Source organism: Tiliqua scincoides, chromosome 8 (assembly GCF_035046505.1).
Source record: "Tiliqua scincoides isolate rTilSci1 chromosome 8, rTilSci1.hap2, whole genome shotgun sequence".
Taxonomy (NCBI): Eukaryota; Metazoa; Chordata; class Lepidosauria; order Squamata; family Scincidae; genus Tiliqua; species Tiliqua scincoides.
Genome location: NC_089828.1, coordinates 42,579,269 through 42,600,649, shown reverse-complemented (window position 1 = coordinate 42,600,649; position 21,381 = coordinate 42,579,269). Strand labels below are relative to the sequence as shown.

The 21,381-nt window shown below is 45.0% G+C and overlaps 1 protein-coding gene across 1 annotated transcript in view; it reads right to left on the bottom strand.

Annotated features, from left to right (window-relative positions):
• The window catches only part of LOC136658419 (excitatory amino acid transporter 5-like), a 32,404-nt gene extending 14,219 nt beyond the window's left edge, over positions 1–18,185 (bottom strand). Inside the window, exons 1-2 of the mRNA XM_066634991.1 lie at positions 17,952–18,185; positions 12,524–12,603 (exon numbers count right to left, since the gene is read on the bottom strand). Of these exons, the coding sequence (XP_066491088.1) occupies positions 12,524–12,603; positions 17,952–18,128 (257 nt within the window). The 5' untranslated portion in view covers positions 18,129–18,185. The remainder of the gene's footprint in view (positions 1–12,523; positions 12,604–17,951) is intronic.
• Between the last annotated feature and the right edge of the window lie 3,196 nt (positions 18,186–21,381).

Here is a 21,381-nt window from a genome sequence, read left to right as displayed (position 1 = left end):
CTGCACTGTCAGAAAACTACCAACAATTTATAAAACAATGACACAGAAGAAGAGGTCACTGTAAGTGAGTGGGACTAAATAGAAAAGAAAAAATAGTTGTGGATAGAGTTAGAGCAAAAACCCAAATAACCAGAGTTGCAGCACCGCTAGAAATTTTGGAAAAACAAATGGAGGCCTGAGTGGCATTGTCTGTCTGCAAGGTGAGAGGTTTCAGTGAGAGGTTTCAGCCCAATTCTTTGCCTCCCAACCACTATCCTCCAACTTCTAGGCCCCACACCACAACAGTTACTGCCCACCCTTTTGGCCCACCTCTTTTGCTAGAAGAGAGGCCTAGACTGGACAAAAAACAGAAGGATAAGGCTGCCTGGGAATGGATGGATTGAAGTGAGCTTCCAATCCCAAGTGGCCCAAGATCACTTTGTGAACTTTTTCGTTGGAAAGCAGTAAAGATGATTATGATATTCTGTTTTTCAACAAAAAATTTCACAAAGCTGTTACAGACAAAAACAAATGGCTACCTGTCCCAAAAGGGCTCACAATCTAAAACGATACAGAAGACACAGACGATACAATTCAGTTGAATACAAAACGATACAGACAACGATACAATTCAGTTGAATAATCAGGAATTTTTGAATCAAACAAAAATAGAAATGGAATTTTTTTTAAGACCAATTTTCATTCAGAAACTAAAACACAAACGGTGTGGGATGCAAGTTTGAAGCCCATCCAGATAAGAAATTAGCTCTAGTGTTCTTAGATGCTGAGAAGGCTTTTGACAATTTACATTGGAACTTTATATGATTAATTGTCTGCAAGAATTAGATTTGGTCCAAAATTTATCAAGATGATACAAGGAATATATTCGGACCAGAAAGCAAGGATAAGAATAAATGGAGAATTGACGAGAGAGATTAACATTCAACAAGGAGTAAGACAAGGTTGTCCACTTTCACCATTGTTGTTTATCTTGACATTAGAAATACTGAATAATGTAATAAGAGAAGATGATAGGGTGAAACCACTCAAAATTAAAAGTGAAGAATATAATTTACAAGCGTTTGCGGATGATCTGGTATTTATTTTGTAATATCCACTTAACTCTATGGAATTTTTGATAGAAGACTTAAAACAATATGGAGAAGTAGCAGGCTTAAAAATAAATTACCAGAAGACTAAAATGATACTTAAAAATATAAAAGATAATGATATAGAACAATTAAAGGCATTTGGACTACAGATAACAAACAAAGTAAAATATCTAGGAATTACAATTACAAAAAAGACAAGTACATTAATGGAAGATAATTATATTAAATTAATGAAAGAAGTAAAAAAAGATTTGGAGAAATACAACAAACTGCAATTATCTTTAATGGGAAGAATAGCTTTAATCAAAATGAAAATATTGCCCAAGCTAATATTTTTATTTCAGACTATCCTGATTATTTTGAGGAGAACTTTTTTTGAAGAAATGAATAAAATTACTACAAAATTTGTTTGGCAAGGCAAAAAACAGAGAATAAGACTGAAGTTACTTCAAGAGGACAAAAAAAGAGCAGGATTTGGATTACCAGACTGGGAATTATATTATCAAGCAGCAGCTTTAAACTGGATAAAAGATTGGGGACTTATATTAAATTCGAAAACTTTAACACTAGAGGCACATGATTTACAAATAGGTTGGCATGCGTTCCTGATTTATGATAAAGTTAAACAGCACGGATATTTTAAACAACACATTTTGAGAAGATCTTTAATTTGGATATGGGATCAGATAAAATATAAGATATATTCTAAATTACCTAGATGGATAAAACCGCTTGAAATATCTACCAATCCTAATTGGATTAAAAAAGATCAAAATAAGTCATATAGTGAGTTGCTGAATAATAAAGGAGAGATCCTAAGTAAGTACGAGTTAGAAGAAAAAGGAATAAAGCTTGACTGATGGAGTGAAATGCAAATAAGAACAAGATTACGAGAAGATCAAAAATTAGGTCTATATGAAGAAGATATAAGTTTTGATAAAATATTTTTGATTGATGAGGGGAAGTATATAAGAAAAATGTACAGTTTTCTCCTGGAGATAAGAATGGAAGATGAGATAGTTAAAGATGCAATGGTGCGTTGGGCAAAAAATTTTGGATATAATATATCGGTGGATGACTGGAATCAAATTTGGAATACAAATATTAAGATAACTAAAGCAGTGTCTTTTAAAGAGAATTTATATAAAATGTTTTATAGATGGTATTTAACACCAGAGAAATTAGCAAAAATGTACTCTGGGTTATCAAATAAGTGTTGGAAATGTAATGAGGTAGAAGGAACTTTTTATCATATGTGGTGGACTTGTGGAAAAGCAAAGAAATACTGGAAAATGATACATAAAGTGTTGCAAGAGATGGTTTGTTGGCAACCTTCAGTCTCGGAAGACTATGGTATCACGCTCTGGATGGTGGCTCTGGCACAGCATCTAGTGTGGCTGAAAAGGCCAATTCGGGAGTGACAATCCCTTCCACACTGGGAGCAAGTGTAGTGTGTCCCTGGTCTGTCTCCCTGGCTATGGGCCTTCCTTCTTTGCCTCTTTGCCTCAGATTGTTGGCCAAGCGTCTCTTCAAACTGGGAAAGGCCATGCTGCACAGCCTGCCTCCAAGTGGGCCGCTCAGAGGCCAGGGTTTCCCACCTGTTGAGGTCCACTCCTAAGGCCTTCAGATCCCTCTTGCAGATGTCCTTGTATCGCAGCTGTGGTCTATCTGTAGGGCGCTTTCCTTGCATGAGTTCTCCATAGAGGAGATCCTTTGGGATCCGGCCATCATCCATTCTCACGACATGACCGAGCCAACGCAGGCGTCTCTGTTTCAGCAGTGCATACATGCTAGGGATTCCAGCTCGTTCCAGGACTGTGTTGTTTGGAACTTTGTCCTGCCAGGTGATGCCGAGGATGCGTCGGAGGCAGTGCATGTGGAATGCATTCAGTTTCCTCTCCTGTTGTGAGCGAAGAGTCCATGACTCGCTGCAGTACAGAAGTGTACTCAGGACGCAAGCTCTGTAGACCTGGATCTTGGTATGTTCCGTCAGCTTCTTGTTGGACCAGACTCTCTTTGTGAGTCTGGAAAACGTGGTAGCTGCTTTACCGATGCGCTTGTTTAGCTCGGTATTGAGAGAAAGAGTGTCGGAGATCGTTGAGCCAAGGTACACAAAGTCATGGACAACCTCCAGTTCATGCGCAGAGATTGTAATGCAGGGAGGTGAGTCCACATCCTGAACCATGACCTGTGTTTTCTTAAGGCTGATCCAAAATCCAAGTCCAAAATCTTGGCAGGCCTTGCTAAAACGATCCATGAGCTGCTGGAGATCTTTGGCAGAGTGGGTAGTGACAGCTGCATCGTCGGCAAAGAGGAAGTCACGCAGACATTTCAGCTGAACTTTGGACTTTGCTCTCAGTCTGGAGAGGTTGAAGAGCTTTCCGTCTGATCTGGTCCGGAGATAGATGCCTTCTGTTGCAGTTCCAAAGACATGCTTCAGCAGGACAGCGAAGAAAATCCCAAACAAGGTTGGCGCAAGAACACAGCCCTGCTTCACTCCGCTTCGGATGTCAAAGGGGTCTGATGTGGAGCCATCGAAGACAACAGTGCCTTTCATGTCCTTGTGGAAAGATCTGATGATGCTGAGGAGCCTGGGTGGACATCCAATCTTGGGGAGAATCTTGAAGAGGCCGTCCCTGCTGACCAGGTCGAAAGCCTTCGTGAGATCTATGAAGGCTATAAAGAGTGGCTGTCGTTGTTCCCTGCATTTCTCCTGCAGTTGTCTAAGGGAGAATACCATATCGGTGGTGGACCTGTTGGCTCGGAATCCGCACTGCGATTCTGGATAAACGCTCTCTGCAAGTACCTGGAGCCTCTTTAGTGCAACTCGGGCAAACAGCTTTCCTACTATGCTAAGGAGAGAGATGCCGCAGTAGTTGTTGCAGTCACCCCTGTCGCCTTTGTTCTTGTACAGCGTGATGATGTTTGCATCCCTCATGTCTTGGGGTACTCCACCTTCTCTCCAGCAAAGACAGAGGATTTCATGCAGCTCAGTGACGATGATCTCTTTGCAGCACTTTAGGACTTCAGCAGGGATGCTGTCTTTTCCTGGTGCCTTGCCAAAGGCAAGGGAGTCCAGGGCCACGTGAAGTTCTTCTAGGGTTGGTTCACTGTCAAGCTCCTCCAACACAGGCAGGCACTCAATGTTGTTCAGCGCTTCTTCGGTGACTACATTTTCTCTGGAATATAGCTCAGAGTAGTGCTGCACCCAGCGTTCCATCTGCTGCGCCCGATCCTGGATGACCTCGCCTGCTGAAGACTTCAGAGGGGCAATTTTCTTCTGTGTTGGACCTAGGGCCTGCTTGATACCATCATACATCCCCTTGATGTTGCCCGTGTCAGCTGCTATCTGTATCTGGGAACAGAGCTGGAGCCAGTAGTCATTAGCACATCTCCTGGCAGCCTGCTGGACGTTGCTGTGAGCACCTCGGAGGACCTGCAGGTTGCGCTCACTGGGAAAGGCCTTGTATGCTGCTTGAGCTCTCCTCTTTTCCTCAATGACTGGTGTCAACTCCTCAGAGTGGGCTTCAAACCAGTCTGCCGTCTTGTTGGTCTTCTTGCCAAATATGGACAAGGCAGTGTTGTAAACTGTATTCTTGAAATGTTCCCATCTGTTGGATGCGTTTGCATCGACCGGGCCTGGAAGAGATTCCTCAAGTGCTCGTGCAAATTCCTCCACTTTCCTCTGATCCCGGATCTTGCTGGTATCAATGCGAGGTCTTCCTTCCTTTTTCGTGTGATACAGTCGCTTTGCTTGCAGTTTCACTCTGCTGCACACCAGGGAGTGGTCAGTGTCGCAGGCAGCACCGTGATAACTGCGTGTGATCTTGATGCTGGGAAGGCTGGAGCGTCTGGAGAGAATCAGGTCGAGCTGGTGCCAGTGCTTTGATCTTGGGTGTCTCCAAGAGACTATGTTGGGGCTTCATGTTGAAGAACGTGTTGCTGACAGAGACCATGATGACAGCAAAACTCTAGCAGGCGTTGGCCATTTTCATTCATCTTCCCAGTGCCGAACTGACCTAAGCAAGTGGGCCACGAACTGTGATCAGCACCAACTCTAGCATTGAAATCGCCGAGGATGAACAATAGCTCTTTTACAGGGATCTTCTTGATAGTGGTGGCCAGGTCATCGTAGAATTTGTCTTTGGCTTCTGCTGGAGATGTCAGAGTCGGTGCATAAGCACTGATGAGTGTGACAGGTCCTGCTGATGACTGGAGCTGCAGGGACAAAATTCTTTCACTTCCCACAGTAGGTGGGATGATGGATTCCAGCAGGGTATTTCTGACCGCAAAGCCAACGCCATGTTCCCTGGTTTCGTTTGGTGGTTTTCCCTGCCAGAAAAATGAGAAATTTCTCTCCTTGACAGATCCGGAATCTGGCAGCCTTGTCTCTTGAAGGGCGACCATGTCCATCTGCAGTCTGCTCAGCTCCATGTCGATGACAGCTGTTTTGCGTGCGTCGTCTATTTCTTGCAGGTCATCAGAGAAGCCAGGTGTCATTGTCCTTATGTTCCAGGTGCCCGGTTTCAGGGCAGGAGTTTTCTGTTTTCTGTTGCATGGTGCAGAGTTGTCGATCCGCTTGTCGGTTTTCACCCTAAACCCCATGCACCCCATGAGGTTAACGGACCGTGGCGAGGCAACACCTTACTGGCTGGGGACTGCCCACCTTAAGGCAGGCGGTAGTTGCCCAATGAGATGCAATGATCTCTCCCACCGTCGCAAGCAGCCCCTTGCGTCACGCTCTACGCCAATCGAGCAAAGACTTATAACTGGTAAACTGCTGCTTCCCGTGTTGTGCCGACGCCATATGGCGAAGTTGGAGTGTCCTCTCCAGTGCGCGAAGCCTGGGTAAAGAAGGTATGGAGGATATGCTGTTACCCATGCAGCTAATCCCCTCTCCACGTCGCTGGAATGGTCCAATGGAAAGGCAGAAGCCAATATGGTTGGTTCCAGCGGCGTCGCAGGAGTTGCCAGAACGTGACTGTGTTCAGCCATGAACTGCCTCAGGGACTCCGGCTCCTGAATTTGCCTCGAGGTTGACTCCTGAAGCCTTTTCCATAACTGGATGTAGCCACAAGGCAGTGGAGGTTTGGGATCAGAGTTTTCCTTCTCTCAGATGAGCTGCCTTCCCAGGCTGACCAGTCCCATCTACCTGGTGGCTGTTTAGTCGCCTCTTAAGGCAAGTACAGCCAAACTGAGGGCCTGTTCTTATCCCCGGCCCGTGGGGGATGACGCAGGAGTGGAGGGGCAGAAAGGAAGATTGTGGAAGCAGGGATGGGGCTAATGGAGGGTTGCAGAGAGAGAAGGAGCAGAGATGGGGCTAATGGACGATTGCAGAGAGAGAGGAAGCAGGGGTGGGGCTAATGGAGGACTGCAGAGAGAGAGGAAGCAGGGGTGGGGCTAATGGACGATTGCAGAGAGAGGGAGCAGAGATGGGGCTAATGGACGATTGCAGAGAGAGGGAGCAGAGATGGGGCTAATGGATGATTGCAGAGAGAGGGAGCAGAGATGGGGCTAATGGATGATTGCAGAGAGAGGGAGCAGAGATGGGGCTAATGGATGATTGCAGAGAGAGGGAGCAGGGATGGGGCTAATGGATGATTGCAGAGAGAGGGAGCAGGGATGGGGCTAATGGACGATTGCAGAGAGAGGGAGCAGAGATGGGGCTAATGGACGATTGCAGAGAGAGGGAGCAGAGATGGGGCTAATGGACGATTGCAGAGAGAGGGAGCAGAGATGGGGCTAATGGACGATTGCAGAGAGAGGGAGCAGGGATGGGGCTAATGGACGATTGCAGAGAGAGGGAGCAGAGATGGGGCTAATGGATGATTGCAGAGAGAGGGAGCAGGGATGGGGCTAATGGATGATTGCAGAGAGAGAGGGAGCAGAGATTGGGCTAATGGACGATTGCAGAGAGAGAGAAAGCAGGGGTGGGGCTAATGGAGGATTGCAGAGAGAGGGAGCAGAGATGGGGCTAATGGACGATTGCAGAGAGAGGGAGCAGAGATGGGGCTAATGGATGATTGCAGAGAGAGAGAAAGCAGGGGTGGGGCTAATGGAGGATTGCAGAGAGAGGGAGCAGAGATGGGGCTAATGGACGATTGCAGAGAGAGGGAGCAGGGATGGGGCTAATGGACAATTGCAGAGAGAGGGAGCAGAGATGGGGCTAATGGACAATTGCAGAGAGAGGGAGCAAGAGATATTGCGTTGTGTATTACCATTCAAACCAGACATATTCCTCCTAAATGTGACATCAGAAACTAAAGACCAATCTAAGAAACACCTTATTGTACATATTGTTACAGCGGCAAGAATACTGTTTGCGCAAAAATGGAAATCTATAGATGTGCCAACTAAAGAAAATTTAATAGATAAAATTTATGAAGTAGCAGAAATTGAAGTTTTAACAGAAAGAATGAGAGAGATTTAGATAGAGTAAGAAAATATTGGAAGTTTTTTATGATTGGGTAGACAAATTTATTTAGATAAGATTGAGTGTTTCGTAAAAGTCAATTTTTTTATATTGATAGCCTTTGTACTGATGATTATTATCTTTTTTTTTAATTAATTGAATGATATATGTTGGAATCTGGGGCCAAACCTTATGTGTAACTTGTGTTGTACCCACCCAAAGTTAAACCTATTTCCCTTCCTGTATCTGTAATAAATAAATAAATAAATTTAAAAAAAAAGAAAAAAAAGAAAAAGTGCCTCTTGCCCAGTTAGCAAGGTCTTAGTAAGGTCTCAGGTCTTCTCTGTGGTGGCACCCTCTGTCTGGAGCTCCTTTCCTAGGAAGGTGCATCTGACTACTTCTCTTGCAAACTATCAGTAATTATTAACTCTTCTGGTCTCTTTAAGTTAGGATGGCCTGTCTCTGAGGTCAAATGAAGCAATCATCTCAGGCAGCACTCTGGCAGGGGGCACCCACCCGCTCAGCTCCACCCCCCATGGGAAAAGGAAGACAGGGGACAAAACAGAAGTGTGGTAGAAAGGAGAATAGTGGGTTGGAGTGATGGAGCAGCAGAGGTTGGCACAACACCGGATAAGGACAGCAGCATTTGGCATGCTGCTTCAGGCTCTAGGAGGTTTTGGGCAAGCTCTGCTTGAAGCAAGTAAAAATTGTCCTTGTTTTTCAACTGGCCTAGGGCCAAATCTTATAGGTACCTTCCACTGATGGAACGTGTTCTGTCAGCCAAAGCCCCCCTCCGTTGGCAATGCAGATGCAGCATGAGGTGCACAATGGGACCACCAGAATAAATCGCTGGCAATTATGTAAATGCACCACTAGAGCACCCACCAGAGGAGGTACACTGGCAGCAGGGGTGGGCAGTGGGCAGGAAGGAGACGTAAAGGGGTGTTTCAGGGGAGGAACACAGGGCGCATCAGGGGAGGGAGATGGTGGATCTGGTGGCAGTCATGAGCAGCAGATTTAAACCTCCATTTTTTAGCTTGTCCCACCCCCTGGCTCTCCTTGGACTTATGCCAGCTACAAGAATTACTATATAGCTGACATAATTCCAAGGAGACCCATAGGCCATCAGGGGCCTACACAGAGGTAAAGGAAAAATATCATTCACAGACCTCCTAATCCCCTACACCACCATAGCATGACATGCACTCCTCCACAGGAGTGGAGTGCGCATGCTATAGTGTGGCGGAGGGATAGGTTTGGATAGTCATTAGCTTCCATAGTTTAGTATATTTAGATTTAAAATTCCTGTTTTACATTCATTTTTATAGTTTCATAAAGCTGCTATTAGAGCCAGTAGGCTGAGCAGGCAAGAGAGAAATGCTAAAATAAATAAGTACTGTAAATGCTGAAAGGAGGTGAGTCAACCTTGTCTTGGTGATATTCTCCTGCAAAATGTCTCTTTTAAGCACAGCACTTCTTTCTGTTATTCTGAGTGTAGAGCACTAGCCCTTCTGAGTTGCTAAAACAGTGCAACAACTGAACCAAAGGATGACTTTGGAAGCAAAGATCAATGACGCATAATCCCTGCCATGTCACGTAATCCATAGTTCTTTAGCAAGATCTAAGCTCTAACTGCACACTCTGTGCCATGTGATTTATCTTGTTAAGGGCAAATTGACAGTGGCTAATTAAGGACAACAGAAAGGGGAGAGGAAGATGATACTCCCAAGCAGAGGTCTTCTGTGTATACAATCATGTAATATAGTAGCCACCTTGAGTGCCCTTAGCAGGGTAGAAAGGCTGGGTATAAATTCTATAAATAAATGAATAAATAAAATTGTGATTTCAGATGGAGGTGTTTCCTAGCCTACCCGATATCAGGGTCTGAACATAGGACTTTCTCAGTACAAAGCGAGTACTCTGCCACTTAGCTACAGTCCCATACAAAGCTAGTGGGGGGGGAATAGATCTGGTGACATCAATTGGTCAGGAATATCAGAATTTTACAAAAAATATTGGTCCTGAAAGGGTCCACAACTAAGGGCACAATCCAGAGGTGCCCTTGGGCAGGCACAAGTCCCTTGCACTGGACCAGGAGGGTCTCAAACATGCCATAAGATATGTTTGTGCCTCCTCAGGAGTTGGCAAGACCAGTGCACAGAGGCGCGCGCGCTGGCCTGCAGAGGCTAACACAAGCCTCCACACCGACGGCAGTGAGCCTTGTGTCAGCCCAGCTGGGCCAACGCAAGGCTCTCTGGTGGGTGGGGAGGAGGCAGGAAGGTTCTGGGGCAGGGGGAGGGCGAGCAGTGGGCAGCCCTGGGGGCGGGGGGTGGGGAGCGGCATGCGGGACTGGGATCCAGCACTTATGCTGGATCCCAACAACCCGTTCCTGGGGAGTTTGGAGTGGCTTCAAGCCACTCTGCTATCCTCGGACTTGTGTCACCTCAGGAGGTGGTGTAGGTCTGAGGAGACCCATAGGGGCCAGCATGCCTTACCCGGAAACTTTTCCCCTTACCTTTGGCTGAGCTGCTTTGGGTCCCTGTGCCACACTGGATACAGCGCAAGCCTCTTGGCTTGCCTGTTCCAGCATAGGGTAGAATTTCACCCTAAGTTCTTGAACATATACTTGATGGAAGGGATCTCAGGTTCATTTCCTTTATCTCTGATTATCAGGGCTGGGAAAGACTTCAGAGAGCTGCTGCCAATCACAGCAGACTCAAGACCAAACATACAGCAAATTTTCACTTAAAGTTATTCATAGGTTCTTGGAAACTGCAACTTTAAGCAAAATGACTTATAACAAAATTTTACTGTGGACTAATTGACAGGGATGGGCAAATCCAGAATGGCCTGACTCAAGTCATGTCACCGGTCTTCGCCCCCGCAACTCGAGTCAAAAATGAATCCTCATGGGGGCACTTTCCAAACCACCTTTAGCGTTTTCACGACTTGAAAAGACTTGAGTCACAAATCTTTTTGATACATGTGTCAGGTGGGGGGGGGGAAAGGAGCTGCTGCAGGGGTGTGTGTGTGTGTGTGTGTGTGTCGGAGTTCTCTTTAAACACTGCCCTGCTGCCCCATCCCATCTGTAAACAAGGCGGGAGGGGGTGGGACGGACTGCAAGAGAGCAGAGACAGAAGCGGCAAGAGGGAGGAGGGTCACACACAGCAGCTGTGAGGATTACCAGGACAACCCAATCCTTTGCAGCTCTATTCAATAGTCACACTGCAGCCGGTCATTCAATGAGGCTTCCTCCCTCCAAGTAACAACAGAGCTCATGCAATTGAAAAGCATGATCTCTACGAATCTCTCCCCTGCTTACCGCTTCCTTTTTCCCTGGGCTTCTCCAGCCAATCCCAAGGCAAGAACACCCTTGGGCTACTCCTCCTACCCTCCCTCATCCAAAGAAACATATCAGACCTCCCATCCTTCATCCAATGATCACTGGTTCCTTCAGAGATGGGCAAGAGAGTCCGCTCCCTTCTCCTCCCTTCCGGCTCAGATGCAAAAGCAAACATTAACTCTTCCTCCTGGCTGGAATTTCCCTACTGCTCACCTGGTCAGAATGATGGCCCCATGAGATTTTTCACACCGCAAAAACAGTAAGCAAGCACACCCAGACACAGACAGATTTGAGTCTACATACGTGGGGACCAAGTGCCAAGTCAGGGGCCTTTGATTCAAGTGTAGAGTCAGCAAAAAAAACGCTGATTTTCACAACTCAGACTCGAGTCATCTGACTCGAGTGCCCATCCCTGCTAACTGATACACATAAACTAGAGTTACATTCCTATAGCATATTTCTGTTCACAGAAAGATCACCAAACTTCTAAATAAAAACCCAAAACACTTCTAATATTTTAAAATAAATTGCAATAAATGAGTTTTCCAGGCTGGAGAAAACTCACGCACACATGGAGAGAATGTGCAAATCCACACAGACTGTGGCCCTGACCAGGAATCTTTTTTTTTTTTTATAATGAAATGACTTTTAGTGAAGGTTTGCTGTATGTTGGTGGAGCTGACTGAATCAGGGTGGGTGTTATTTAAAGGACAGCAATTCTTCCAGGAGGAAAACAAAACCAACAAAAATGTGGTTTGGGGTAGAAGGATGCAGGTGGCGGGATGTCCAGCTGTGCCCTTCCCCTCCCCCTCCCCCCCACACCTTAGCAGGATCTGGGTTGGGCCTTGAGACATCACATGTAATTGAACCCAGTCAGACTTTTGTCTCAGACAGCTCCTTCCTTCCCTTCCTTCCTTCAGATTCGACCAAAATGGAAGGTTCTTCCAGAACACAAAGAGGAGCAGTTCCTTGGTCCCAGAGGGAAATTGTTCCACAGTCCTGCTTTAGCAGCAGATGTTCATACTGCATGGACAGATGGTAACTGTAGCAGGGTCTGATTTAACACATTATGATCATGAGGGAGCAAGGAAGTTGCTATAGGAAGATAGTGTCTAACAGCGAATCCCAACTAGAATGGGCCGGTGCACACAAGGCTTTATGACAACGGAACACACCATGTCCAGTTGCTCCTGAACAGCAGCTGATGCTTCCAGAGTTGCTGAACATGAGCAATGTAGTGGCCTGTGTCCCACCACTGCCATGAATGCACTGCCTCCAGCATGAACTGTTGGATGGTGGTATGTTCTCTAGGGCAACTGGACTCAGCCAGACATTCTGGTGCTGGCCCAGGGCATGGCAGAAAATGCCCTTCAGTAGTTTCAGGAGACCACCAAGGACACAAAGGCTCAGTGCTGAATCTGCAAATAAAAGGAGGATAGCAGGGGGTGATATCAGGTCACCCACCCCAAGAATTATCTGACTTTTACCAGATCATACAGCTCAAAAAAATTTTTTTGTTAATTCTTATACTGAAAAGAAACTAATTACTGTAATTTCTTCCATTTCAATGCCCACAGGAGCAAGGCAGGAAGTTCTGATAAGTGCCCCCAGGACAGCACATGTCCTTCTGAACTGTTGTTGGCAAAATATGTCACCTCCCAACCTCCCTGCTCTCACCTGGAAGTGATCAGCGGCAAGATTAGCATTTTTAACATCCTCATCAGAAGCTCTCCTGGGAAAGAGAAATATTGCTTTTCCTGTAGGGGAAAGAAAACAAACCGGTCAGACTTCATGGAAGAACTGGAGAGAAGTGGGGCCAGGCTGAAGTTTGTCCCTGTGACACAGTAATTATAGTTTCAAGTTGAAAACTCTAGTTTTCATTCAAGCCTCTCTTGGGCTGTCAGGACAAGGGGTGGGGGGGCCTGCAGGCTACAGACTCATATGACAAAACTCCTTTACAACTGTCTTGTCAGTGCAGGGAGTGTCAACCTTGGCTGGCTGTGTTTGTTTAGAAGCGCTAGAGCAGGGATGTCAAAACTCATTTCATACAGAAGCCCAAAGTTAGCATTCATGGTGCCAGCTGAGGGCTAGAAGTGACATCATTAAGCAGAAAGTGACATCATTAAGCAGAGGATGGCCAGAAATAAGCACTTTGTTCTCACATAGAAACTCATGAGCTGCAAATGACAGAAGACAAAATATGCAAATCTTAATTACATTTTCAAAATATGAGAGAGCCCAATTATCAAGCTAAGAGAGCCCGATTATAATGGGGACCAGATAAATTGCTTTCAGGGACCACATTCGGCTGGTGGGCCTTACATTTGACACCTCTCCACCTGCAAGCTGTTTCCCCACCCCTCCTTCTAGCACGCTGGGGTTGCATTTGTTTTTTACTTTCTAGCACATTCACCATGCTAGCAATCTCTCCTGCAAGCTAGGGGCTAGAAAACATGGCTGGCCCCACAAGTAATATTATCATATTGCTCTGTTCCTAGGAAACGACCATGACCATCTACTTACAGCAAATAGGGGAGGCGGTGGAGGAGAGGTTTTTGAATTTGGACAAAAGGAGCCATCCACTCTCGAGATTTTAAAAGCACAATAGAGAAGTTAATAACTTTATGGTAGCTTTAATAACTCTGCAATGCAATAAATGCAATGCTCTACAATGCAATAAAAGTACAAGGCAATAACTACAAGGCAATGATTAAATGTTGCAAAAACAATCTGAAGTACATTCGACACCATTTTCCTTTTGTTCTTTAATGAATTGTGTTTCTAGCATTCTAGAGACATGCTAGCAACTTCACTTTCACCTATTTTCTAGCTGAAAAATGAACACAGCCTTACTTGTTCCAATTGTTTGTCCCTTCTTCTCAGCAGCAATTGGCTGAAAGTTTATACTTTCAGCCAACTGCCACTGAGGCTGCCAGCAGTTAGCCAATTTTCAGCCTGTCACATACATCTAGTGAGTCTTGAGTAGGGCCAACCCTGCTCAAGATATTTCCTCTTCCTTCCAATTGGTTCACTCTATATAGGAAGCAATTACCATATTGGGAAGAAAAGGCGCAATTCTAAAGAGCAGATTCCCCATCCCTTTGCAACAGGACTGGTTCCTGGTCTAACACATTTGGTGTAGAAAGATAGTCCTCAGCATCCCCTTCCCCCCTACCAAGAAATGATGTTGAAATTTGAGCCCCTTCTGTCCAAGGTGCACAAAGTTAAGAAAATTCCCTCAACCCCATTTTATCCTCACAAAAACCCTGTGGTTAATCTGTGAAAAGTGACTGGCGTACCTGATCGACCTACATGAGGAGTATCCAATATTCTTTCTTAATAGATAAAGGGTGCCAGCCAGAGCGTCCCTTTAGCTTGCGCCGTCCGAAGAGTGCCATAAAGCACTTTTGCGCCACTCTCGGGGGTAGATAGGCCAGCTGGGCAGTACAATGGGTGAAAGGAATCTTGGCATTACTGTGGATCACAAGCTGAACATGAGTCAGCAATGTGATGAATCTGCAAAAAAGGCTAATGTAATTTTAGGTTGCCTTAGCAGAACCATACTTTCTAATCATGAGAAGTAGTGGTTCAGCTCTGTGCTGGTCAGATCTCATCTAGAGGTACTGTCTCCTATTCTGGGTGCCACATTTTAAAAAGGATGCAGCCAAACTGGAGCAAGTTTCAGATTTCTGATGCTGCTGAGTTATGATGTATTCTGTTGTGTTTATTTATTTATTTGTTTGTTTGTTTGTTTATTTAGTAATTTATTAGATTTGTATTCTGCGTTTCTCCCCAAAGGGCACCCAAGGCGACTAAGTTAAAATACAGACAAAGATAAAAATAAACATTAAAAATACAAAACACTTAACAACAATTAAAACAAGATAAAATATATAGCAGCAGATTAAAAGCACACAGAAGAAGACATAATTTATAAATTTATAAAAACAGCCCTTATAGCACCTCAAAGGCTTTCCTGAATAAAAAAAGTCTTCAGGCCCAGCCGGAACGTTAATAATAAGGAAGCTGTCCTCAATTCAAAGGGGAGGGAATTCCATAGTGCAGGTGCCACCACCGAAAAGGCCCTTTTTCCGGCCACCATTCCCTTCACCACTCTCAGTGACGGCACAACCAACAGGACCCCTTCTGATGACCTCAGAGAACGGACCAGACTATACGGAAGAAGGCAGTCTCTCAAATAAGCTGGTCCCAAGCCATTTAGGGCTTTAAAGGTCATAACCAGCACCTTGAATTCAGCCCGGAAATGAATGGGCAGCCAGTACAGTCGCCAGAGAAGCAGCATGACAGAGTCAAACCGCCAACCCCCAGCAACTACCCAAGCCGCCGCATTCTGCACTCTTAGATTATTGGTCTTATTTTTCACACTGTTTTCATTTGATACTTGGTATACGTATTTTTAACATGATGATGATGATGCTGGAAAAACCTGCTGGAAATTCAGCTTCAGCCAGACTTGCAGTAGCAAGGCTCAGTTCAGAAACATGCAAAATATTAGCATCTCTGCAAAATAATAGCAGCTCTTTCCTTAAAAGTGAACAATTGCTGCCTAGTCCCCAAACAACCAGGGTTAGGGAGTGGGCATGATGTTCAGGAGTGAAGTTTTCAGAGACATTTGAGCTCCAGCACCTTTTCCTTTTAAAATGATTTATTTAAGTATTGAATTCAGCAGAATACTACAGGCTGTTTAGGTCTCTTGGCTTGAGATGGAGCCTAGGATGGGTACCAGCTCCTAGCATGCTTGATGCAGTTAAGTAACCAGCTTAGCTACTCAAACCTGGCTGTGACGCCAAGGTTCATAATTGAGTTACATCTCTAAACTCTGCCAGACACAAGGCTGCACAGTCAAAGCAGGCGGGCATCAGGACAGGACACCTGACCTGATAGCTCTGGAGTTGACAGGGAAGGAACAGTGTCTCATCCCCAGGCAGTCAATTCTGAGTCTTTAAACAGTCCCATCTTCTGTAATAAACACAGCAAGCAAAGATTGTTCTGCATTGATGGGAATGGGATTTTTCTACCAGATAATTTTGAGTGTATGCGGATGAAGCTAGAGGGGCTGGATTGGTGGGACTGCAGCTGTAGTATTACACATGCCCTGCATGCATAAAGTTCCATGTTCAGTCCCTGTTACCAGGGGTTAGGAAAGGACCTCTGTCTGAAATCCTGGAGAGTTGCAGTCATTCATTGTAAACAACAGTGAGCTATATTCGCCAAGGGTCTGCCTCAGCTTCATATGCTTACATCTTTCAGGTTGATCTCGTGCATATTTCTCAGAAATAAGCTCCACTACCAATTTCAATGACACGTCCTGTAAGGAAGCTTAGGGATCTCTAAGGCTGCTGGAAGGATAAAAAGCTGAAATACAGCCATGCCTAGGGAGAGATGGGTGGCATCACGTAAACCAGCATTCAGGATCTGAGATCCCTACCCCAAAATATATATGTATTTTATTGTTCACCACTTCAGATGCCTTGCTTACCAGGAGAGAGATGGGATATAAATCTTTTAAACAAAGAAAAGAAAGAAAATATCACTCATTTGGGCAAGAGGAAAAGTGCAAAAACATTAGTGCCTTATCATTCATTGAATTAAATGGGGAGGGAGAATAATTTCCACTACTTTTGTACCTATCTCTGCTCCTGTACCTTAAACAGAAGATTCAAGCAGATCAAGAGAAGTTTTCTTCTGGCATGGAAATAACAGATGTGAAAAAACTTCATTTGATTAACTTATACATTTGGCCTCCTTTTACAAGCACAGGAGCAGAGCAAGAAGAAAAATGTGGCATTCTTTAGTGAAAAAAGGTGAGCCTGAAGTAAGTTTCATCCAACAGAACAGCAATCTCCCATTCAGCATCTCATGGATCATCCCTGTATGCACATGCCAGAGGGTCTAATTCACTAGTAGTCCCATTAGGCTTGCCAATTTTCTTTCTTGACAGAGCTCCTGTGCCTTTATAGCTGCATGGCAAACAAAAATTCAACAGGTGAAGATAAGGCCAGCCAACCATGATGCAAATGAGCCTTTCACATCAGGTGGTGACTTGGCACCTAAGTGGAGGAATGGAGAACAGATGCCTGCCACCCACCCTCCACTCTGCCACCATGGACATTGTCAGCCTTCTTACCAGCCCCTTCCTCTGCATCACTCTTTGACCAAAGCAAGAAATGCAGGGAACAATCCCAGAGTGTTACCTACTCTGCCTGCATTGTCTGCTGTCTGTAAAGAGCCCATGTGGAGGAAGGCGTGAGATTGTTACATTCCAATTCTTAGAGCATAATGATCTGGCTCCTTCACCTTCTGCTACCAGGAGCTTTAAAAGAGCTGGGGAAATAAATGGTTCACTCAGGAATTGCTCAGACAGCTATTTATGGTACCAACTCACTCCCAGAAAAATGGCAACAAACCTACCCACCCTACAAACTCAAGTTCTGCCCAAAGCACACATGCTCCCCATTTCAGTCCCAGTCAGGTTAGAGCACATGCGTCAAACTCGTTTCATACAGAGTTTGCATTCATCGTGCCTGCGAGGGCTGGAAGTGACATCACTAAGCAGAAAGTGACATCATTAAGCAGGTGATGGCCAGAAATAAGCACTTTGTTCTCACATAGAAACTCATTAGCTGCAAATGACAGAAGAGAAAAATATACAAATCTTGTTCATGTTTTCAAGATATGAGAGGCTTAATTAACATGCTGGCAGAACCCAGTTATAACAGGGGCTGGATAAATTGTTCCGGGGGGGTGCATTCAGCCTGGTTAGAGGTTGTTCTTCTCTGGAACAAAATAACATTGTTGAGCTGTTTTCTCCAGAAAATATAATGCAGTAATCCTCTGGCAGAGTATGAATCGGACATGAAGAGCCTCTGACCAACAAGCAGAATTCTTTCCCTTGACCTGAGCACACTTGATCTCCACCACACCAGGAATTAAGAGACCAGGCTTAAGTGTCAGAGTACTGTACACTGTTTTCTTTGGGCTCTGGTACCTCACACAAGAAATTCAGTACTAGCATCCACTGATTCAGAGAAGCCTACAAGACTGCTGACATGTCCCAACCAAGTAGCACATTTGAATCACTTACCAGATCAGACAATTCCAGTCTTCTTAGTAGAAACCCCACGAGGCATCCAGTCATCACTGAGAGCATGGAAAGCGTCAAAAGGCCATTCTTACTCCAGAATATCTGGATCTCCTTCCAGACCCACGCGAAGCTGATAGAAAAGGGGCTCGGCAAGATTTTCTTCAGCTGTTCCCACATGGTGGCTTTCAAAGGCTCACTGAGAGAGTGTGACAATGAGGCCAGGATCCCGTTGGGCTCTCAGGGCACCCCCTGGCCTCGCGGAATCATGTCTCCTGCTGGATCACAGCATGTCTGAAGGAAGAAGGAACAGAGGAAACAGCTCTCTCTTTTCACTGAAGGAAGAAGGAACAGAGGAAACAGCTCTCTCTTTCACATCTACCCAAAGGATCACATCATGGCTTAGCGATTATCCAAACCCCTTTCAAGTTAATAGAAAGTGACATGTTGGAAGATGACGTAATCCAAGACTAACTTTGGAAAAGCAAGAAGAGGAGAGATATACCTGAGCAACAACATAGAGCCTTCTTGTGGCCATAAACCGTCAACACACTTATGGAGAAAGCCTTAAGCCTAGGTTTAAATAGTAACACTCTCTGGCCTGCTGCGTTACTGACTGTAGAGGACTTCCAATGAAGTCCTGGCCTGAGACATATAGTTTAGAATTATAAGAATATTTATATACTTTTTTCAACAGAGTAGCTCACAATGTGATTTACATAGTAAAATAAATCAATAAATGGTTCCCTGTCCCCAAAGCACTCCTACTCTTTGGAAAAAAAAAACAAAAAACATAATGAAACAGCAACAACCACTAGAAAAGACACTATGTTAGGTGAAGGACAGTTGCTCTTCCCTGCTATATATATACATATATGGACACCAACTTGAAAGGTGCCTTTTTGCCCTGTCAGCATATAAAAACACTCTGCAAATGTGCAAGATTGCTTCACATTTTTTGACAGCCCAAACCTATGCAGGACTGGGCTGCCGCACAGAGCCTATTATGACAGCAGAAGTCTCTTCTGCTGGTATATAATGACTGCTTATGGAGAACCCATTGGAGTCTGTGCCCACTGGACTAGGCAAGGCAGCAGTGGGGACGGGGTGGGTGAGGAGGAGGTAGTCTGGGGCAAAACTGGGCTAGATGGGGGGAGGTACAGGAGACAGAGAGGAGGTGGGAGGGGTAGATCTGGCAGCAATGGAACATGCCGGATCTTATCACCTCCTGTTTGAAGTTCCCTGCCCCTTTCCTCTCCTTGGATGTACACTACCAAATGAGGTGGTGTATGTCCAAAGGGATCCATAGGCAACCCCAGGGCTTACACAGGGAGGAAAATATAAATGTTGTATACTTACCACACTTTTGCCCTTGACTTGCCTCCGTGTCACCCCATGCCTGCAAGCCACACTCCCAGCTCCTGAAATGGCTCAATTTCGGAGCCAAACAGGCACAGGGGGAGAGCCCAACTTTGCTGTGCCTCTGCCACTGCTGGCCACCGCTGTCTGTGAGTCCATTCCTGGCACCCCACGTCAACTTTTGCCTGGGCACCCCACCTCAACTTATGCCCTCCCCGCCATACCCAACGTGTGCTTCTGCCAACACATATACATTGATGGCAGGGCCTCCAAGTGGAATTTTATCAGGGGGTACAAATGTTATTTTGGGCCCTTTCCCAAAGGGGTGAGGAGGGTGAAACAGAGCAGGGAAGGGTGACAATAGGATGGGCAGGTGAAGAAGAAGCAGAACAGTGCAAGGGGAAGGTGATGACAACAACAACAAAAAGACTTTGGAGCCCAGGTCTACTGCACTTCTCAATGCGGAGCCCAGGTCTACGTACCTGCAAAGCATCAGCAGATAGATACAATAATATGGAAAACCAAACACACTCCCAAGTCTCTCTAAAATCTTTTAAATATAGAAAATCATTGCAGAAAATGAGCATCATAGTATTTAGGCTCACATTAGAATGGAAGGTGTTCTTTGTGGACCAAAACGTACTTCTGCAGCAGCTGTAGTCTCGCAGCTTTATCCCTGGACTCCTCTACAGTCCTTCATGGCAAGCAGGTCCAAAAGCTAAAGAGCTCCTGTAGCAAGTCAGTTTCCTCCCAGATTTGACACTGTATTAAGGAGTGTCATGTATGAATTCCTTGGCCCAGCTGATTTGGCTTGCGGCAGCAGCTGCCACTGCATCCACAGCATCCTATGCAGTCAGCGAGTTCAGGTGAGATAAACAAAATAAGATACCAGGAAATTTCTAGGCCCCCTCCTTTGGCTCCTAAGCCCCCTTTTTGACCCTGAGCTTCCATACTATTTAGTTGTGGGCAATGGTGTAGCTAGAGGGGGTGCAACAGGACCTAGGAGAGGGGGGTAAAGGGGATAATTTGTACTTGTGATGCAGGGTAAAAGGACTGTTAGTTATCAGTAGAAGTTTATCAGGAATGCTTATCTGAAATGTAAACAGCATAGTCCATCTTTGAATGTTCAACTTGAGTAAAAAAAATAGTTCTCACAAACGGTTTGCTGGATTTGGCTGTGTGCCGCAGTGTTCTCATTACAACAGATAAGAATGCAAGCACAGTGAATGTTCCTTTGTTTTCAGAGCACAGAAAAAAATATATACTCCAGCAGTTTGAAATTCGGTTTGAAGTTTTAATATTGCTTTAAGTTCAGAAACGTCCAGTTTGAAGACTTTCGGAGCACCACTTGCACACACATGCTAGAAAGCAAATATTCACACCAGCTTTCATAGAAGGATACTAGTCAGCTTAGTTTTCTTATATTTCTTGTTCTTCATTTCAAACCAGTTTTAGTGCATTAACACATGTAACTAACATTAGCCTAAATAAGTTGTGGTAGTCTAACAGCAGTAAAAAGTTTAAGATAACACAGGAAAGTCATTTCCAGGTTCACAGGTCAGATTCCCAAAGAAAATCATTTCACAGCAGTTTTTAGATGAACAGGCACACCATGGCATCAATAGCAAGTATGTTGCACTTCACAGGCTACAAACGAAGGCCAGAAGTAAAGTCATGCGATGGTTAGGGGTGAGGTCATTTTGAGCGGGATTGCAAGTGCAGTACCCATCGATGGCCTGCACAAATCTGTATGATGTATGTATAAGATGGAACGGATGTTTTGAAAGGACCAATGAATTGTCTCTATGTATGTGTTTCAAGGAGGGAACCCCAGTTTGTTATAAAAGTGAGCCGCAGAAGGCACTCTGGGCTTTGCTTCGCTTCTCTACTTCCACTTCTGACTTGTACACATACTCTCTCAAAGCTTCGCATAACGTTGGTGTGATTTCTCTCTCTTTGGATTTACAATAAAGACCTGGATTTGATCACCTTTGCCTTCTGAGTTTGCTTTGGAACCTGGGATTACCGTGCAACATCTGAGATCTCTTGTAACATCTTGGTTTTTGCACCTTGC